Genomic DNA, 14,560 nt, shown 5'->3' on the forward strand with positions numbered 1-14,560 from the left:
TGTCTTACTTGATTCATGTTTATAAACTGTTCGTTGAATGCAGCTCCATGGTAATATCCACGATTTGACTAAAGATCCAAAATCCAAGCCATCAAATACTGACTGAGTCTTGGACCTTAATTGTTCCGCTGATGTTTTGCTCCTCAATCAAATTTCCATGCTTTACACATGCATCCTCCATATTCTTCGCTAAGTGCCGGAACACTATATATAACATATACCCGAAAAATTTACCCGTCAACAACATTTTTTATAGCACCAACAACTATTTTTCTTTTGCACAAAAAAACATACTGTTAAAGAGTGAGCAATTAATGCAATGAAGATGTTACAGAATATGTCACTACTACTCGTCTTCTGTACTCTCTATTGTTTGCCATTCATGTTACAAGGATCAAATCAACATGAAAGAAAGGTATAACAAATTGGGAAGTAATTTGGGTTGTCCAACTTGTCTTATGGGCTTATTTTGAATATCTGGTTACTATTCTCAGTGAAGATACTTTTTGCTATAAGACTAACTAAAGCTTCTCCTCCTTCTTTTTCCTTTATTTTTCATATTTGGAGAGTATATGTATATATTTATGCAATGGTGATCGATGAACAACTTAATTGATATGAACTTTAATTTGGTGATTCTAAAACAGCCTTACATTGTATACATGGGAGAATTGCCATTGGCTAGAACCTATGCCCCGGAAGACCACCACCTCAACTTGCTAGAAGCTACAATTGGAGAGTAATAATCTCAATTCTCAAAGTAGAAATGCATTTGATTATAATGGAGTGATCCTTTCATTTCTTTTTTAACATGACTATATCACGTGAAAAATCTCTGTTATTCATTAACATAGGAATGGCTATAAAATTATTGACAAAGCTTGTACAACATATATAAAGGAGAAAATGATTAATTTAATTGCTCATCGTTATGACCGAGATTTTTCACATGACCTAATCATGTTAAAAAGAAATTGTAGGACTTTGTTTGGTTTATTACAATTAATCAACATTTCTTAATGATCAATGGCTAGCTCTTTTTTATTTTTTACTTTTAAGTGTTTCTCTACAGCCACCAGTTAGCCAGAGAATCCAAAATACATAGCTACGGAAAGAGCTTCAATGGATTTGTTGCAAGACTTTTGCCATATGAAGCAAAGAAACTGCTACGTACGTAAATAGTAGTAGTGCTATGTTTTACTACAAAAATTAGGGATATTTAAATTCAAATTATTTCAAGATACAACTTTTCTTTGATACTCAGTTATGCATATATTCTGCATTGGTATATAATTCTATGCAGAGGAGGAGAATGTGGTATCTGTGTTTCCAAATACACACAGCAGAATACACACAACAAGGTCATGGGATTTTCTGGGAATGCCCCTAAAAGTGACCAGACGACACTCCAAAATAGAGAGCAATATCATTGTTGGTCTGTTAGACACAGGTACAAATTAAAGAAAATATTTCTCAAATATTAAGTATACTTGGACAATAAATTAAATTTTCATGTATTGATGTTTATATGTATATGCTATTTAACTTCTAAACAGGAATTTCGCTTGATTGCCCCAGTTTCAACGATACGGGGTATGGGCCTCCTCCAAGCACATGGAAGGGCAAATGTATAACAGGAGCCAATTTCACAGGATGTAACAAGTATTCTTCTGTCCAATCCACTATATATATATATATATATATATATATACACATATATATATATTCTGATTTTTGTCATACTTTTTTATGAATAGCAACGTAAATATGAATTACATGAAATTTTGTTTCATGTATTATATTACATGGATAAGATATTATACCTACTTTTTTATATATTTATTTCTAATATTTTTAGATTAAAATCTCAACCAAGGGTGAAAACAGACAAAAAATCTGAAAGTCATTTAAGACTGTAATCTAACGATGTTCGAAAAAAAATAGATAAAATAAGTATGAAAAAATAAAAACATAATAACTTATCTATATATTACAAGATAAATATTCTTACTTTTGTTTCAAAAACTGTTGCATATTTTTTTATTAAATAAAATAAGAGAGTATCAATAGAGGTATAATATTTTTAGTGTTTCAATAAATAATAATTTAAGTATGATTATATTTTTAATAATTGAGACTAATTAATCTTTTTTAAGCAAAGACAAAAATCTCACCCGAAAACCTTAAACTAAATATATTTTGAAATGTAAAGAATATAATAATAATTTAGTTGGTTTCCATATAAATAAGAAAAATGTTTCAAATCTTTAAATATCACGTCTCCTCGAATACAAATCAGGGTGTATGCATGCAATAAAGAAATGAAATTAGTGTAATCAAATTATAAAAATTGTATAAATATGGGGTGATATGTTTTTTAAGTGTGTATTTAACATAGTTATCTGAATAAGGTCACATAAACCATTCATGATATAACGTCAACAAATAAATATATACAGTGGCTTTTTTAAACATCACTTTAATTAATTTATATCTTAAGCCAAGATTTCTGCAATTCTAAATACACAGAACTATAAATGTGTGAATCTTGCACCGCACTAGTCACTAAAATCAATCTTCATACCAAAATTTCAATGCACAAAAGTTATATAAATAAGTAATGACATATATATTTTGTGCATGAAACCTTATGCAAAGTTTGCTTGCATGATCACATGCAGCAAGGTGATAGGGGCAAAATACTTCAACCTAGAACAGACCGCTTCCACGTCGGAGGACAACAATCTTAGTCCGGCAGACGAGGAGGGACACGGCACTCACACAGCGTCTACAGCAGCCGGCGTGGCGGTGAAGGGTGCGAACCTTTACGGCATTGGCCGAGGCACGGCACGTGGTGGTGTGCCATCAGCACGCATAGCTGTGTACAAAGTGTGTTGGGGGAGTAGTGGGTGCAGTGACATGGACATGCTAGCTGCTTTTGATGAGGCCATAGCTGATGGTGTTAACTTAATATCAGTGTCTATTGGAGGGACACCTAGGCCGTTTTTTAGTGATCCTATGGCTATTGGATCATTTCATGCTATGAAGAGAGGGATTCTAACCTCTTGCTCCGCTGGTAATGATGGTCCTTCCACTATGACCGTTGAAAATGTGGCTCCATGGATTTTGACGGTGGCCGCTTCCGCCATTGATAGGCAGTTCACGACGGTGGTATCCCTCGGTGATGGCAAGAAAGTTGCAGTGAGTAGTGATCACTTCCTCATCTCTTTGAGTCTATTCTACTTGAGAAAATTATAAATATAATATAAAACTAGGGAAAAAAAAGTATCTAATGTTACTTTAGATAATTTTGTCTAATGTTTACCGAAACGACGTTGTTTTGATGTTGAAAAATTAAAAAATTAGAATGATAAAGACTATTATAACTCTGAAATATATTAAAATTACAAATACACCATGATTTTCGTCCCAAAACGACGTCGTTTCGGCGAACATTAGATAAAGTTGTCTAAAGTAACTTTAGAAAAAATGAACCCATAAAACTATTAATGTGTCTTCATCTAACAATTTAAATTTTTTGGTTGAATTGAATTTTTATATGGTTTTAAAGTCTCTGTGACCAAAGATTAGGAGGAACTGCGTATTGTTCATCCTTTAAATCTAATGAATTTTTATGTGAAGAAGTTTGTTAGAAAAATATAATATAAAATTATTAATGTGGCTTCAGCTAATAACTTAAGTTTCTGAGTTGAATTGGTTATTTATATTCTCTTTGAACTAGAGTTCATAAAAGCACTTACTCATAATAGTTGGAGTTTTAACAAATTATCAAATTAAAATAGTTTAATTGTTAGCTTTTGTTTTATAATTCTTTAATGAAAGTTCTGAGTAATAAGTCTTACATTGGTTAAAAATAAGGGATTTATAAAAATAATGTTACAGGAAAATCACTACATCATGTCACACAAACACCAAAAGTGGGTCCCGCCATTGATTTTTTTTTAAAATAAAAATAAATAAACATCACACTTATCGATGGGTCTGCGGGAAGATATCCGATTTTGCAGTGACATGACGGATTGAAAGCCCTAAAAATAATCTAAGTGATGAAAAAAGATTTATAGACTTACTGTCACAAGGTTTTGGAGTAACATATAGAGTTAAATATATTATTATTATCTCAAAAATGATATTAAATTAAGATGTGATGTTGAATGCATTCTTATCTCTCAAAAAATGAGATTGATAAGCATCACATGCGAAAAATGTGACTTGTATACATTTGATAATATCATACCATACCAGGGTATCAAATATGAGTTTATGCAATATGAATGGTTGAGATTTCTCATACATGCGAAATCGAATGTATTCCCAGATATCAAATATGAATACCTAGCTAAGCTATTTAAGATATGAGGAATATAAAATACCCAGATGAGAATATGCGTGTACAAACACCTCCTTATAATATTACTAATAGCTTATTTTGTTGTATAATTGATTGGCAGGGAATGTCAATTAATACCTTTTCCCCTAAGAAAAATATGTACCCGTTGATTACTGGAGCCCTTGCTTCCAACGTTACCGGAGACAGCTATGGCAATGCCAGGTATTTTTATTCATTTTGAACCCTGACATGGTCATAAGAATTGTCTATCACTCAAAAAGAATTATGAACAGTTTGAGACTAAAACTATGATGCAGTGCTTGTGATTATGGGACTCTAAGCAAGGACAAGGTAATGGGTAGGATTGTATACTGCCTTGGCACGGGAAGCCAGGACTACGTCATCAATGAATTAGGTGGAGCAGGAACCATTATGAGTGTTGTAGAGCAATCAGACTATTCCACAACCACAATTATTCCAGGTGTCTTTGTTGATGCCACCACTGAAGGCAAAACCATTGACCTCTACATCAATTCCACCAAGTAAGTTTAATATAAGTTTTTGGGTTGGATTGGTTCTTTACATGGTATCAGAATCCGCGTGACTAAGTAGACATGAATTCAATCCCCGTTGCCCTCATTATATTAATAAAAATAATTAAATATTGTGAAATTTTTTAGTACAAGTAAACTGAGTCTGATACATCATTCATTTTTTAAGCTCAACGAACTTTCATGTGAGGGCTATGTTAAAGAAATATAAAGTTGAATTATTTCTTTATAAATTCGTATTTTACAACATGCCAAATTGGTAACATTTGTAACATTTTCAAATGAATTTAACTTCAGGAATGCACAAGCTATAATACACAAGACCATAAGTACAAGAAGCCCTGGTTCGTATATTGCTTCTTTCTCATCAAGAGGTCCTCAATTCATCACCTTCAACATCCTAAAGGTGATGATGATCATCCATCTATCTCTTGCTTCATTTTGTTTTTTCTTTGGCTTGTGATATCTAAATTTATGGATTCTATGTGCAGCCTGACTTGGCTGCTCCAGGACTGGATATTCTAGCTGGTTATTCCACATTGGCATCAATAACAGGTTACTCTGAAGACAACCGTCACAACTTTTTTAATATAATATCAGGAACTTCTATGGCATGTCCACATGCTGCTGGTGCTGCTGCCTATGTCAAATCCTTCCACCCTCACTGGAGTCCTGCTGCTATCAAATCTGCTCTCATGACCACTGGTGAGAAACCCTTATTGAAAATTCATCATCTAAAGTCAAGTATTGATTATTGTTGGGATATTCAAGTACGATGGAGTCCTCCATTGGTTGTAATAATCTAAGTAACGACCATATAACTGAAAAAAACATGATCCTAATGTTTTAAGATTTTTTGGATGAGATGTACTATCAGACCCATTTAATTGGACTAGTTTAGTCAATTGGTGGTAATCTCATGTCATGAACTCCCTGTTAATTAGGTGTTAAGGACGGGTTAACCTTTTCTAATAATTAGAATCATATGGATCATTGCATCACAGTAATTTGCTTAAAAGGCTTAGTTCGAGATATGCTATCTATAATAGAACTTGATGCGGGCAGTAGATGAATTTTTTTTTTTTTTCTATATTATGGTTAGATCTCCATTAGAGGAATTTTATATGTTTAGCTACATTTTCATTATATAAACAAATAATAATATTACAATTATATGATTAAGTAATGAGATTCTTGGTGAACAAGATGATTATCAGTTTCTAATCTATTATGATCTCTATGATTCAGCCACTCCCATGAGAATCAAAGATGAAACGGCAGAGCTGGGATCTGGGTCAGGACAGATCAACCCAGTAAGAGCATTGGATCCTGGCTTAATTTATGACATTAATATGAACTCCTATATTGCCTTCTTATGCAAGGAAGGTTACAATAGCACCAGCATTGGTATACTAATTGGAAGCAAAGGCTTTGATTGCTCCAGCATTAGCTCTGCACAAGGCACTGATGGAATCAATTACCCTTCTATGCATACTCAGATCATGCAAGCAAATTCTAGCATTTCTGCAATCTTTTATCGGAATGTGACCAATGTAGGATTTGCAAACTCAACTTACAAGGCTAAAGTCACAGCACCAAAGGGTCTTTCCATTGTGGTTGTCCCAGACACATTGCAGTTTAGTAGGTTGAACCAAGAGCTCTCGTTCAAGGTTGCTCTGAAGGGGCCTTCAATGCCGAAAGAGACAAAGATATTATCAGGATCACTTGAATGGAATGACTCTAAACACAGTGTTAGAAGCCCCATAGTTGTCTATAAACCTATGAGGTGAATTGAAGCCTGTAGTGGACACATTATGTAGCTTAGGAATTAAGTTGAGGAGTTTCAATATTTCATTTTTATTTTATACACATTGAAGTTGGTTAATGGTGATTTCCCTTGGTTTAGTGAAAAAAGATATTTAGCTGCAAGGTTTATCCATTCATTCAACGTTAATGATCAACATTAACTTGTGCATTACCTTGACTTAGTAATTTTTCTCCCATTTGTTTTTTATTTTTAACCAATGACTCTACCCCCGTAATCAAGTTGAAGGATCATATATCAAGCACTGTCTCAAGCCTTAAAACACTTTTATGAATGATCTTAATAACTTAATTATCTTTTGAAAACTAAACAATGATCATAAAAATAAATAACCCAGCAAGAACTTAATTTCCATAAATAATTGTATAGTAAACATGATTCGGATATTCAGGCTACGAAATATAATAAAATTCACACATAGTATGAAAGCCCTTGTGCTGATGCACTCACAGAACGTTATTAACAATTTTACTTGCGGGTGAAAGAAAACATCAAGTAAGAATATTAAACAAACAATGCAGTTCAGGTGAAGGACTTGAAAAAAAGGTATTATGATATTATTGAATTGTGTATTAATCTGATATCGAGAGGTCTCTATTTATAGAGACTAAAAAACCTAATTCTTGACCTAATCGACTTGGCCCAATACAACAAATACTAATAATAATAAAAGACCTAATATTTACAACACTCCCTCTCAAGCTGAGGAATAGATATTTATCATTCCCAGCTTGCTAGTAAGTTCTTGAAATCTGTCTGAAGGTAGTCCTTTTGTCAATAGATCAGCTAATTGACGCCCAGTGGGAATGTATGGAGTGGCAATCAACCCACTATCAAGTTTCTCTTTGATGAAATGGCGGTCGACCTCAATATGTTTAGTTCGATCATGTTGAATCGGATTATGAGCTATACAAATAGCGGACTTATTGTCACATAGCAGCTTCATAGGTCCCTCACATTTTATTTTGAGATCATCAAGTATAATTTTCAGCCATACTACTCACAAATGCCTTGAGTCATAGCTCGAAATTCAGCTTCTGCACTTGACCTGGCAACCACATCTTGTTTCTTACTTCTCCATGTCACTAAGTTACCGCAAAGAAACATGTAATAACCAGTGGTAGATCGACGGTCAGTCACGGATCCAGCATAATCAGCATCAGTGTAGACTTCTAATGAGAGATTGCCATCACGTCGGAATAACAATCATTTACCAGGAGTAGCTTTAAGATACTGAAGAATTCTCTCTACTACTTGCATGTATTTCTCCTTTGTGTCGTGCATAAACTGACTGACAACACTAACAGCATAAGCTAGGTCTGGTCTAGTATGAGCCAGATATATCAATTTCCCAACTAGCCATTGATATTGTCCTTTATCAACTGGAGGACTCTCCTCTTCATAGCCTATCTTATGATTCTGCTCAATAGGAGTATTAGAGGGTTTACACCCGAGCTTTCCTGCTTCTTTGAGAAGATCAAGAACATATTTTCTCTGGCTGATAAAAATTCCTTTCCTTGAATGAGCTACTTCTATCCCTAGGAAATATTTCAGTTTCCCAAGGTTTTTGACTTCAAACTCAGAGGCAAGCCGTGTTTGCAGAATCTATTTCTCCACAAAATCATCACCTGTGATAATAATATCATCAACATATACAAGGAGCATAGTAAGCTTCCCATTATGGGAATGGTTGAAGAAAAGAGTGTGATCTCCTTGACTCTGTCTGTATCCTAAGGTCATCATAACCTTAGTAAACCTTCCAAACCAGGCACGAGGTGACTGCTTCAATTCATACAAGGCCTTTTTTAATCTACAAACTTTATTTTCTCCTTTCACAGAATCAAAACCAGGCGGGATTTCCATGTAGACTTCTTCTTCTAACTCACCATTGAGGAAAGCATTTTTCACATCAAATTGATTTATATCCCAATCGTAATGGGCAGCAAGGGACAACAAGACTCTCACCGTATTCATCTTTGCAACTGGAGCAAATGTTTCTTCATAATCAATGCCATAGGTTTGAGTGTAACCTTTGGCAACTAATCGAGCTTTGTATCTCTCAAGAGTTCCATCAGAATTATATTTCAGAGCATAAACTCATCTGCACCCTACTACTTTCTTTCCATTAGGTCTATCAATAACCTCCCATGTTTTATTTTTCTCCAACGCATTCATCTCCTCTTGCATGGCTTGAGCCCAATTCCCATCTTTCAAGGCTTCATGTACTGATTTTGGGATTGCAATAGAGTCTAGTGCTGAAACAAAGCTTTTGTGCTGCATAGAAATATTAGCAGAGGATACAAAATGGGAGATAGGGTATTGAGTACAAGAGGGACAGAAGGAACAAGATTTCTTAGCACAAGATCTTTTTCCTTTTCCAAGAGCAATGTGTAAATCATCAGAATCAGTAGTAATGGGTAAGTCATCAGAAGTATTAACATCAAGATCATAAATATGAGATTCGGACTTACCAGTGGTTCAGACGATTGAGGTTGCTTCTGAGGCAATGTGGTTTGTTTCCTTCTTTGATATACAAACTCAGGTGTCATAATCTTCCGTATCTCTGGTGAACTTGATGTATCAGTCACAGGAGGATCACTCACAAGAGGATCAGACACAGAAGGAACAGGAACAATAGGGACAAGAGGAGGATACACTGACACAGGTAAAGGAGTAGACACTGAAGACTCAAAGAAGGGAGGTGATGAGCTTTCTGGTGAAGGATTCTCCCCCTGAAGATGAGGACCTTGGAAAAAGGACTCAGATTCCTGAAATGTAACATCCATAGAAACAAAAAATTTCCTACTACCAGGGTGATAGCACTTGTAGCCTTTCTTAACGGGAACATAACAAAGAAAAACACATTTAATAGCCCTAGGGTCCAACTTACTGTGAAGATGTTTATGAACATGAACAAAAGCAACACACCCAAACACTCGTGGAGGAAGACTCATAGTTGGAATAGAAGGGGAAAAAAGAAGTTATAGAGTGAATAGGACTTACATGGTCAAGTACCCGAGTGGGTAAACGGTTGATCAAGAATGCTGCAGTAAGAATAGCATCTCCCCAATAGTATTTGGGTACATGTGTCTGAAACATTAATGTACGAGCCACTTCAAGAAGGTGACAATTTTTTCTTTCAGCAACCCCATTCTGTTGAGAGGTGTCAACACAAGTAAGTTCATGAATCATACCGTTATTTTGTATAAATTGGAAAAAACTGTGATTAACATATTCAATACCATTATCTGTTCTTAGTCTCTTGATTTTTTTACCAAATTGGGTCTCAACCATTTTATAAAATTGAAAGAACAGATGTGGTACCTCAGACTTTTCACGCATTAAGTAAACTCAACTTACACGAGTGCAATCATCAATAAAAGAAACAAACCATCTATTTCCAGAAGCATGAGGGACTTTAGAAGGACCCCAAACATCAGAATGAATAAGATCAAAAGGTTCAACACTCTTAGTACTACTAGAAGGAAAAGACACACGATGATGCTTAGCAAACTCACAAACATCACAATGAAAAGACTCAACAGACTTAGACAAAAACAATGATGGAATAAAGACTTGAGTAAACTAAAAGGAGGATGTCCCAAACGCTTATGATGAAGCCAAATCAAAGAATCAGCAGTTGATTGACCATGAGTCACGAAGATGTGATCTGTTACTTTATTTGCGGGAGATTGTGACACCAGATAGTACAGCCCACCTTGCTCTTTAGCACTACCAATCGTCTTTCCCGTGGCGAGATCCTGAAAAACACAATGGGTAGGGAAGAAGGCTACAATACAATTCAAATCTTTTGTAATTTTATGAATAGAAAGAAGATTCGTGGAGAGTTTAGGAACATGAAGAGCATCTTTAAGATGTAAGGACTGATGTAAGTTTATGTCACCAGAAGCAACTGATGTATGTGAGCCATCAGCTATGGCTATTGTATGAGTTCCAATGGTAGGATGATAAGAAGTGAAGGAGTCAGCACAACAAGCCATATGATTAGTAGCACCAGAACCAACAACCCAAGAATGTTTAAAATCATTACATGAAGAAAGGAAAGAATGAGTTTTGGAGCTCATACCGATCATAGCCAAAGCACTAGTATCAGATGGCTTACTCAGATAATCAAGGATGATTCGGAGCCGTTCCAATTCATCTGGACGAAATGCAGGTTGGGTCTCATTAGGTGCAAGAGTTATTTCAGAGGAAGGAAGATGCGCTTGACCACGCATCCTTGCCATATTTTCTAAGACAGTTTGCTTTCCATGGAGGCGAAAGCATAAATCCTTGAAATGACCTGTTCTTTTATAATAAGAACACCATCGATCATATCTCTTAGGTCTAGAAGATGTGCCATCATAAAACTTTGTAAAGGAACTCCTTTGAGAAGAGGCCATACTGCACAAAAAATGGTCAAAGAAAAGCTCCAAGAAGCCAAAAAATACGGAAAAAATATCAAACGATGTCCGATCTGAGAAAACAACACAGATCCATAAAGAAGACAAGGAGACGAGAAGAACTGCACTGGTCCGCCGCCGAGAACCACCCCCACGCACCGCCACGCGCTGGTGGAGTGGTCTGCGAGTGGGCTTCACGCGCCGATGAAGGAGAGGCGCGTGTGGGCGCGTGCGGTGGTCTTTCGGGCTGAGATTTCTGGGGCGGCGTCGTCCGGCAAGCGCGGTTCTATCTAGGGCTTGTCGGAGTTGAAAAGCCGCCGGGAAAAGGTCCAAACGCGATGAAACAGATTCTGTCTTGTTTGAAAAAACGCGATGAACAATAACAGAGGTGATGAACAGTAACAACGATCTGATTTTTAACGTGACTGAAGGTGTTTGATGAGGAAAAACAGAGGTCTTCTCGGTCCAAGAGGTCCCCGGAAAATTTTTTCTGATGGCAGCGAGAGACGAAAAGAATAAAAAGTTTCGTTCTAAAGACAATAGGTGCGGAAGCAGAGCCCTCAGGATCGAGAGCTCTGATACCAACTTGAAAAAAAGGTATTCTGATATTATTGAATTGTGTATTAATTTGATACAAAGAGGTCTCTATTTATAGAGACTAAAAAACCTAATTCTTGACCTAATGGGCTTGACCCAATACAACAAATACTAATAATAATAAAAGACCTAATATTTACAACAGAAGGCAAGAATAGTGAGCCAGTTAGATGAGATAAATCAGCAGAATGTTGATACAAGTTGGAATGTCTATTGATGAGGTGTACTGAATCTGATATAGCTAAATGGTCCCAAATGTCTACATGAAGTAGTTCAAATGCTTTGGTAGACTTTGATGTGCTAATTGAGAAAGGAAGTTTTCTTTGTTCAGCGAGATGGTTGATTTCACATCTATTCTGTGAATGGATGTCATTCATTCTTCTTAGAAAATACTTATATATAATTTATGAGCATCCAGCAAAAGAACTAGAGGAAAATCCACGTTTGGCGTTTTCCATATTCAAATCTTAAATGACAATCATATTCCGTGACCCAGAGAATTCAGAATTTGAAGGAAATAACATGTTTAAGCATTTATAACTTACATATCCACATCCAAGATTCAATAACTCAATAACAAGTCATGTACTTTTAGAATAAATTCTTAATTAAACATAGTTTTCCTCGTCATCTCTTCGACACACAAACTATTGTTTGACATATATGAAAACATTGTTAATGATAAATACATTTTTATTTTACTTCTTTAAAAGAAACATCAATATCAACATCAATATTAACATCAACATCACCTTTATCACAAATTGAAATAAACATGTCAAATAATAATTTCTGTATCCATGATAGACCATATTTAACTAAGGCAAAAGTATTTTTGCCTTTGCAGCAAAAGAATTTTATCTACCACCGACACAATTTTATCAGGATCTGCCATTCTTGTGAATATATATATATATATATATATATATATATATATATATATATATATATATGTGCCAAATAAATTTTTCTGCCGCAAAAGCTAAAAAATCGAACCCTCTAACTAAAAATTACTTGTAATTTTAGAGTGCTGTTTGACCTTGGAGCGACAAAATCACAAGTGCTTCTAAAAGGTATTGCAGCTATTTGATGCATCAAATTGCTTTGTGCGCGGACAAATAGTGTGAAAGACATTTGCTCCATCCAGAGGCGGCAGAGGTGACAATTTGAATTGGTCCCCGACTCGTCATTAACTCGTCAAAAACGGAACGGGTCGAGTTGGTCCGTCATTAAATATGGGCTGAAAAAATAAATCCATCTCATTTTATGATAGGTTGGCTGGTCAACCCACCAACCCGCCAATTAAAAAAAATTAATTAAAATTCAACAATAAATTATATTTTATGAATTTTTTAATATTATTTTATTTTATTTCGTACTTCTTTTAATTTTTTCAGTCTCAATCTTAAATGTATACTAATATTTGTCAAATATTCTTTAAGAACTCATTTGTCTCCATATATAGATAACATTTGGTATAAGTAAAATTATTATTCTTTATTTTTTCTAGGAAGTACTAAGATAAAAAAAAAGTTGGATATCACAAAAAATTAATAACAAATAGAGTAAACACCTTTTTTAGTCCCTGGCAATATCTACGAAGTCCTTTTCAGTCCCTGGCAATAAAAAAGGACCAAATTGGTCCCTGAAAGTACAAGAAAATGGTCACTCTACATATTTGGGAGTTGACATAAGGACTAACATGGCCCTTTTTTTGTAATTTCAGGAACCAATTTGGTCCTTTTTTATTGCCAGGGACTAAAAAGGACTTCGTAGATATTGACAGGGACTAAAAAGGGTGTTTACTCTAACAAATAAAATACTACCTAATTGTATATATATATATATATATATATATATATATATATATATATATATATATATATTATAACCCGACGGGTCAACTCGCCCAGTGGCAGGTTGAACCTGTTTTGACTCACTTCTAAGTGAGGCGGGTTGAAGTGGGTTGGTAGATTGAAAACCTTAACCCAACCCGTCCCGCTTTGACAGATTGATCCGCCGGGCTCAACCCATATTGCCACCTCTAACTTCATCGAATGACATAGCCACAAGTCATTTACAATAGTAGCTGAATCAATTTTTACCCGAGCCTTAAAAAGCATAGTTTTTCCCAAGGAAGCACGGACACTTGTAAAAACAGGAAGAGTCGGGTCTGACACGCTCCGACCCGGTGTCGGACACACGGTTGACTTTTTCCGACACGTTGACCATTCCGACACGCAAATTTGACCGTGTCCGACACAGTCAAATGGCATTTTCGTATTTTTTTTTTAATTTTTTTTTAAATTTTTTTTTTTTTAAAGTTAAAATATATTAATAAAGCTTCCACCTGATCATATAAATTTTGTCTTTTGTCTTTTTTTCCTTTAAGTAGATAAGAGAATATCTCAACATCATTGTTGTCAATTCCTATCACGCTCTTGTTGTATCTTCTTCTCTCTGATCTCTCGCTAATATGATTTGATCTCTCTATCTGATATTATATCTCTCTCTCATCTTAGTTCTTATTTTTTTTATTAAAGCTTCCATCTTTATAACGTGTTGATGGATATTATTAATTTAGTTTCATTTTTTTGTTAAATTATTAAATATTAAATGAAATATACTCTATATAAATTAAAAATATTATTTAATATTAAAACGTGTCCCAACATGTCGAAATTCATAATTTTTTAAGATTGACGTGTCAGAGTGTCGTGTCGTGTCACGTGTCGTATCGGTGCTACATAGGCCTTTCCCCTACAAGATTAAACTCTTCCAGATATCTTCAAGACGTTAGTGGAAATAATCATGAGGTGAGATGATAAATACC

At 35.0% G+C, this 14,560-nt stretch overlaps 1 protein-coding gene across 1 annotated transcript; it reads left to right on the forward strand.

Annotated features, from left to right (window-relative positions):
- Positions 1 to 325: 325 nt before the first annotated feature.
- LOC133312808 (subtilisin-like protease SBT4.15) lies at positions 326 to 6,692 on the forward strand. The gene is made up of 11 exons (XM_061514075.1): positions 326 to 415; positions 648 to 739; positions 1,073 to 1,170; positions 1,304 to 1,450; positions 1,557 to 1,662; positions 2,682 to 3,201; positions 4,473 to 4,573; positions 4,669 to 4,893; positions 5,200 to 5,308; positions 5,394 to 5,607; positions 6,151 to 6,692. Exons 1-11 carry the CDS (start codon positions 326 to 328, stop codon positions 6,690 to 6,692), a joined length of 2,244 nt encoding a protein of 747 aa, XP_061370059.1.
- The last annotated feature ends 7,868 nt before the right edge of the window (positions 6,693 to 14,560 follow it).

The sequence above is a fragment of the Gastrolobium bilobum genome, unplaced genomic scaffold (genome assembly GCF_033153095.1).
Source record: "Gastrolobium bilobum isolate Gb01-03AN ecotype WA unplaced genomic scaffold, APGP_CSIRO_Gbil_v1 utg93637, whole genome shotgun sequence".
NCBI lineage: Eukaryota > Viridiplantae > Streptophyta > Magnoliopsida > Fabales > Fabaceae > Gastrolobium > Gastrolobium bilobum.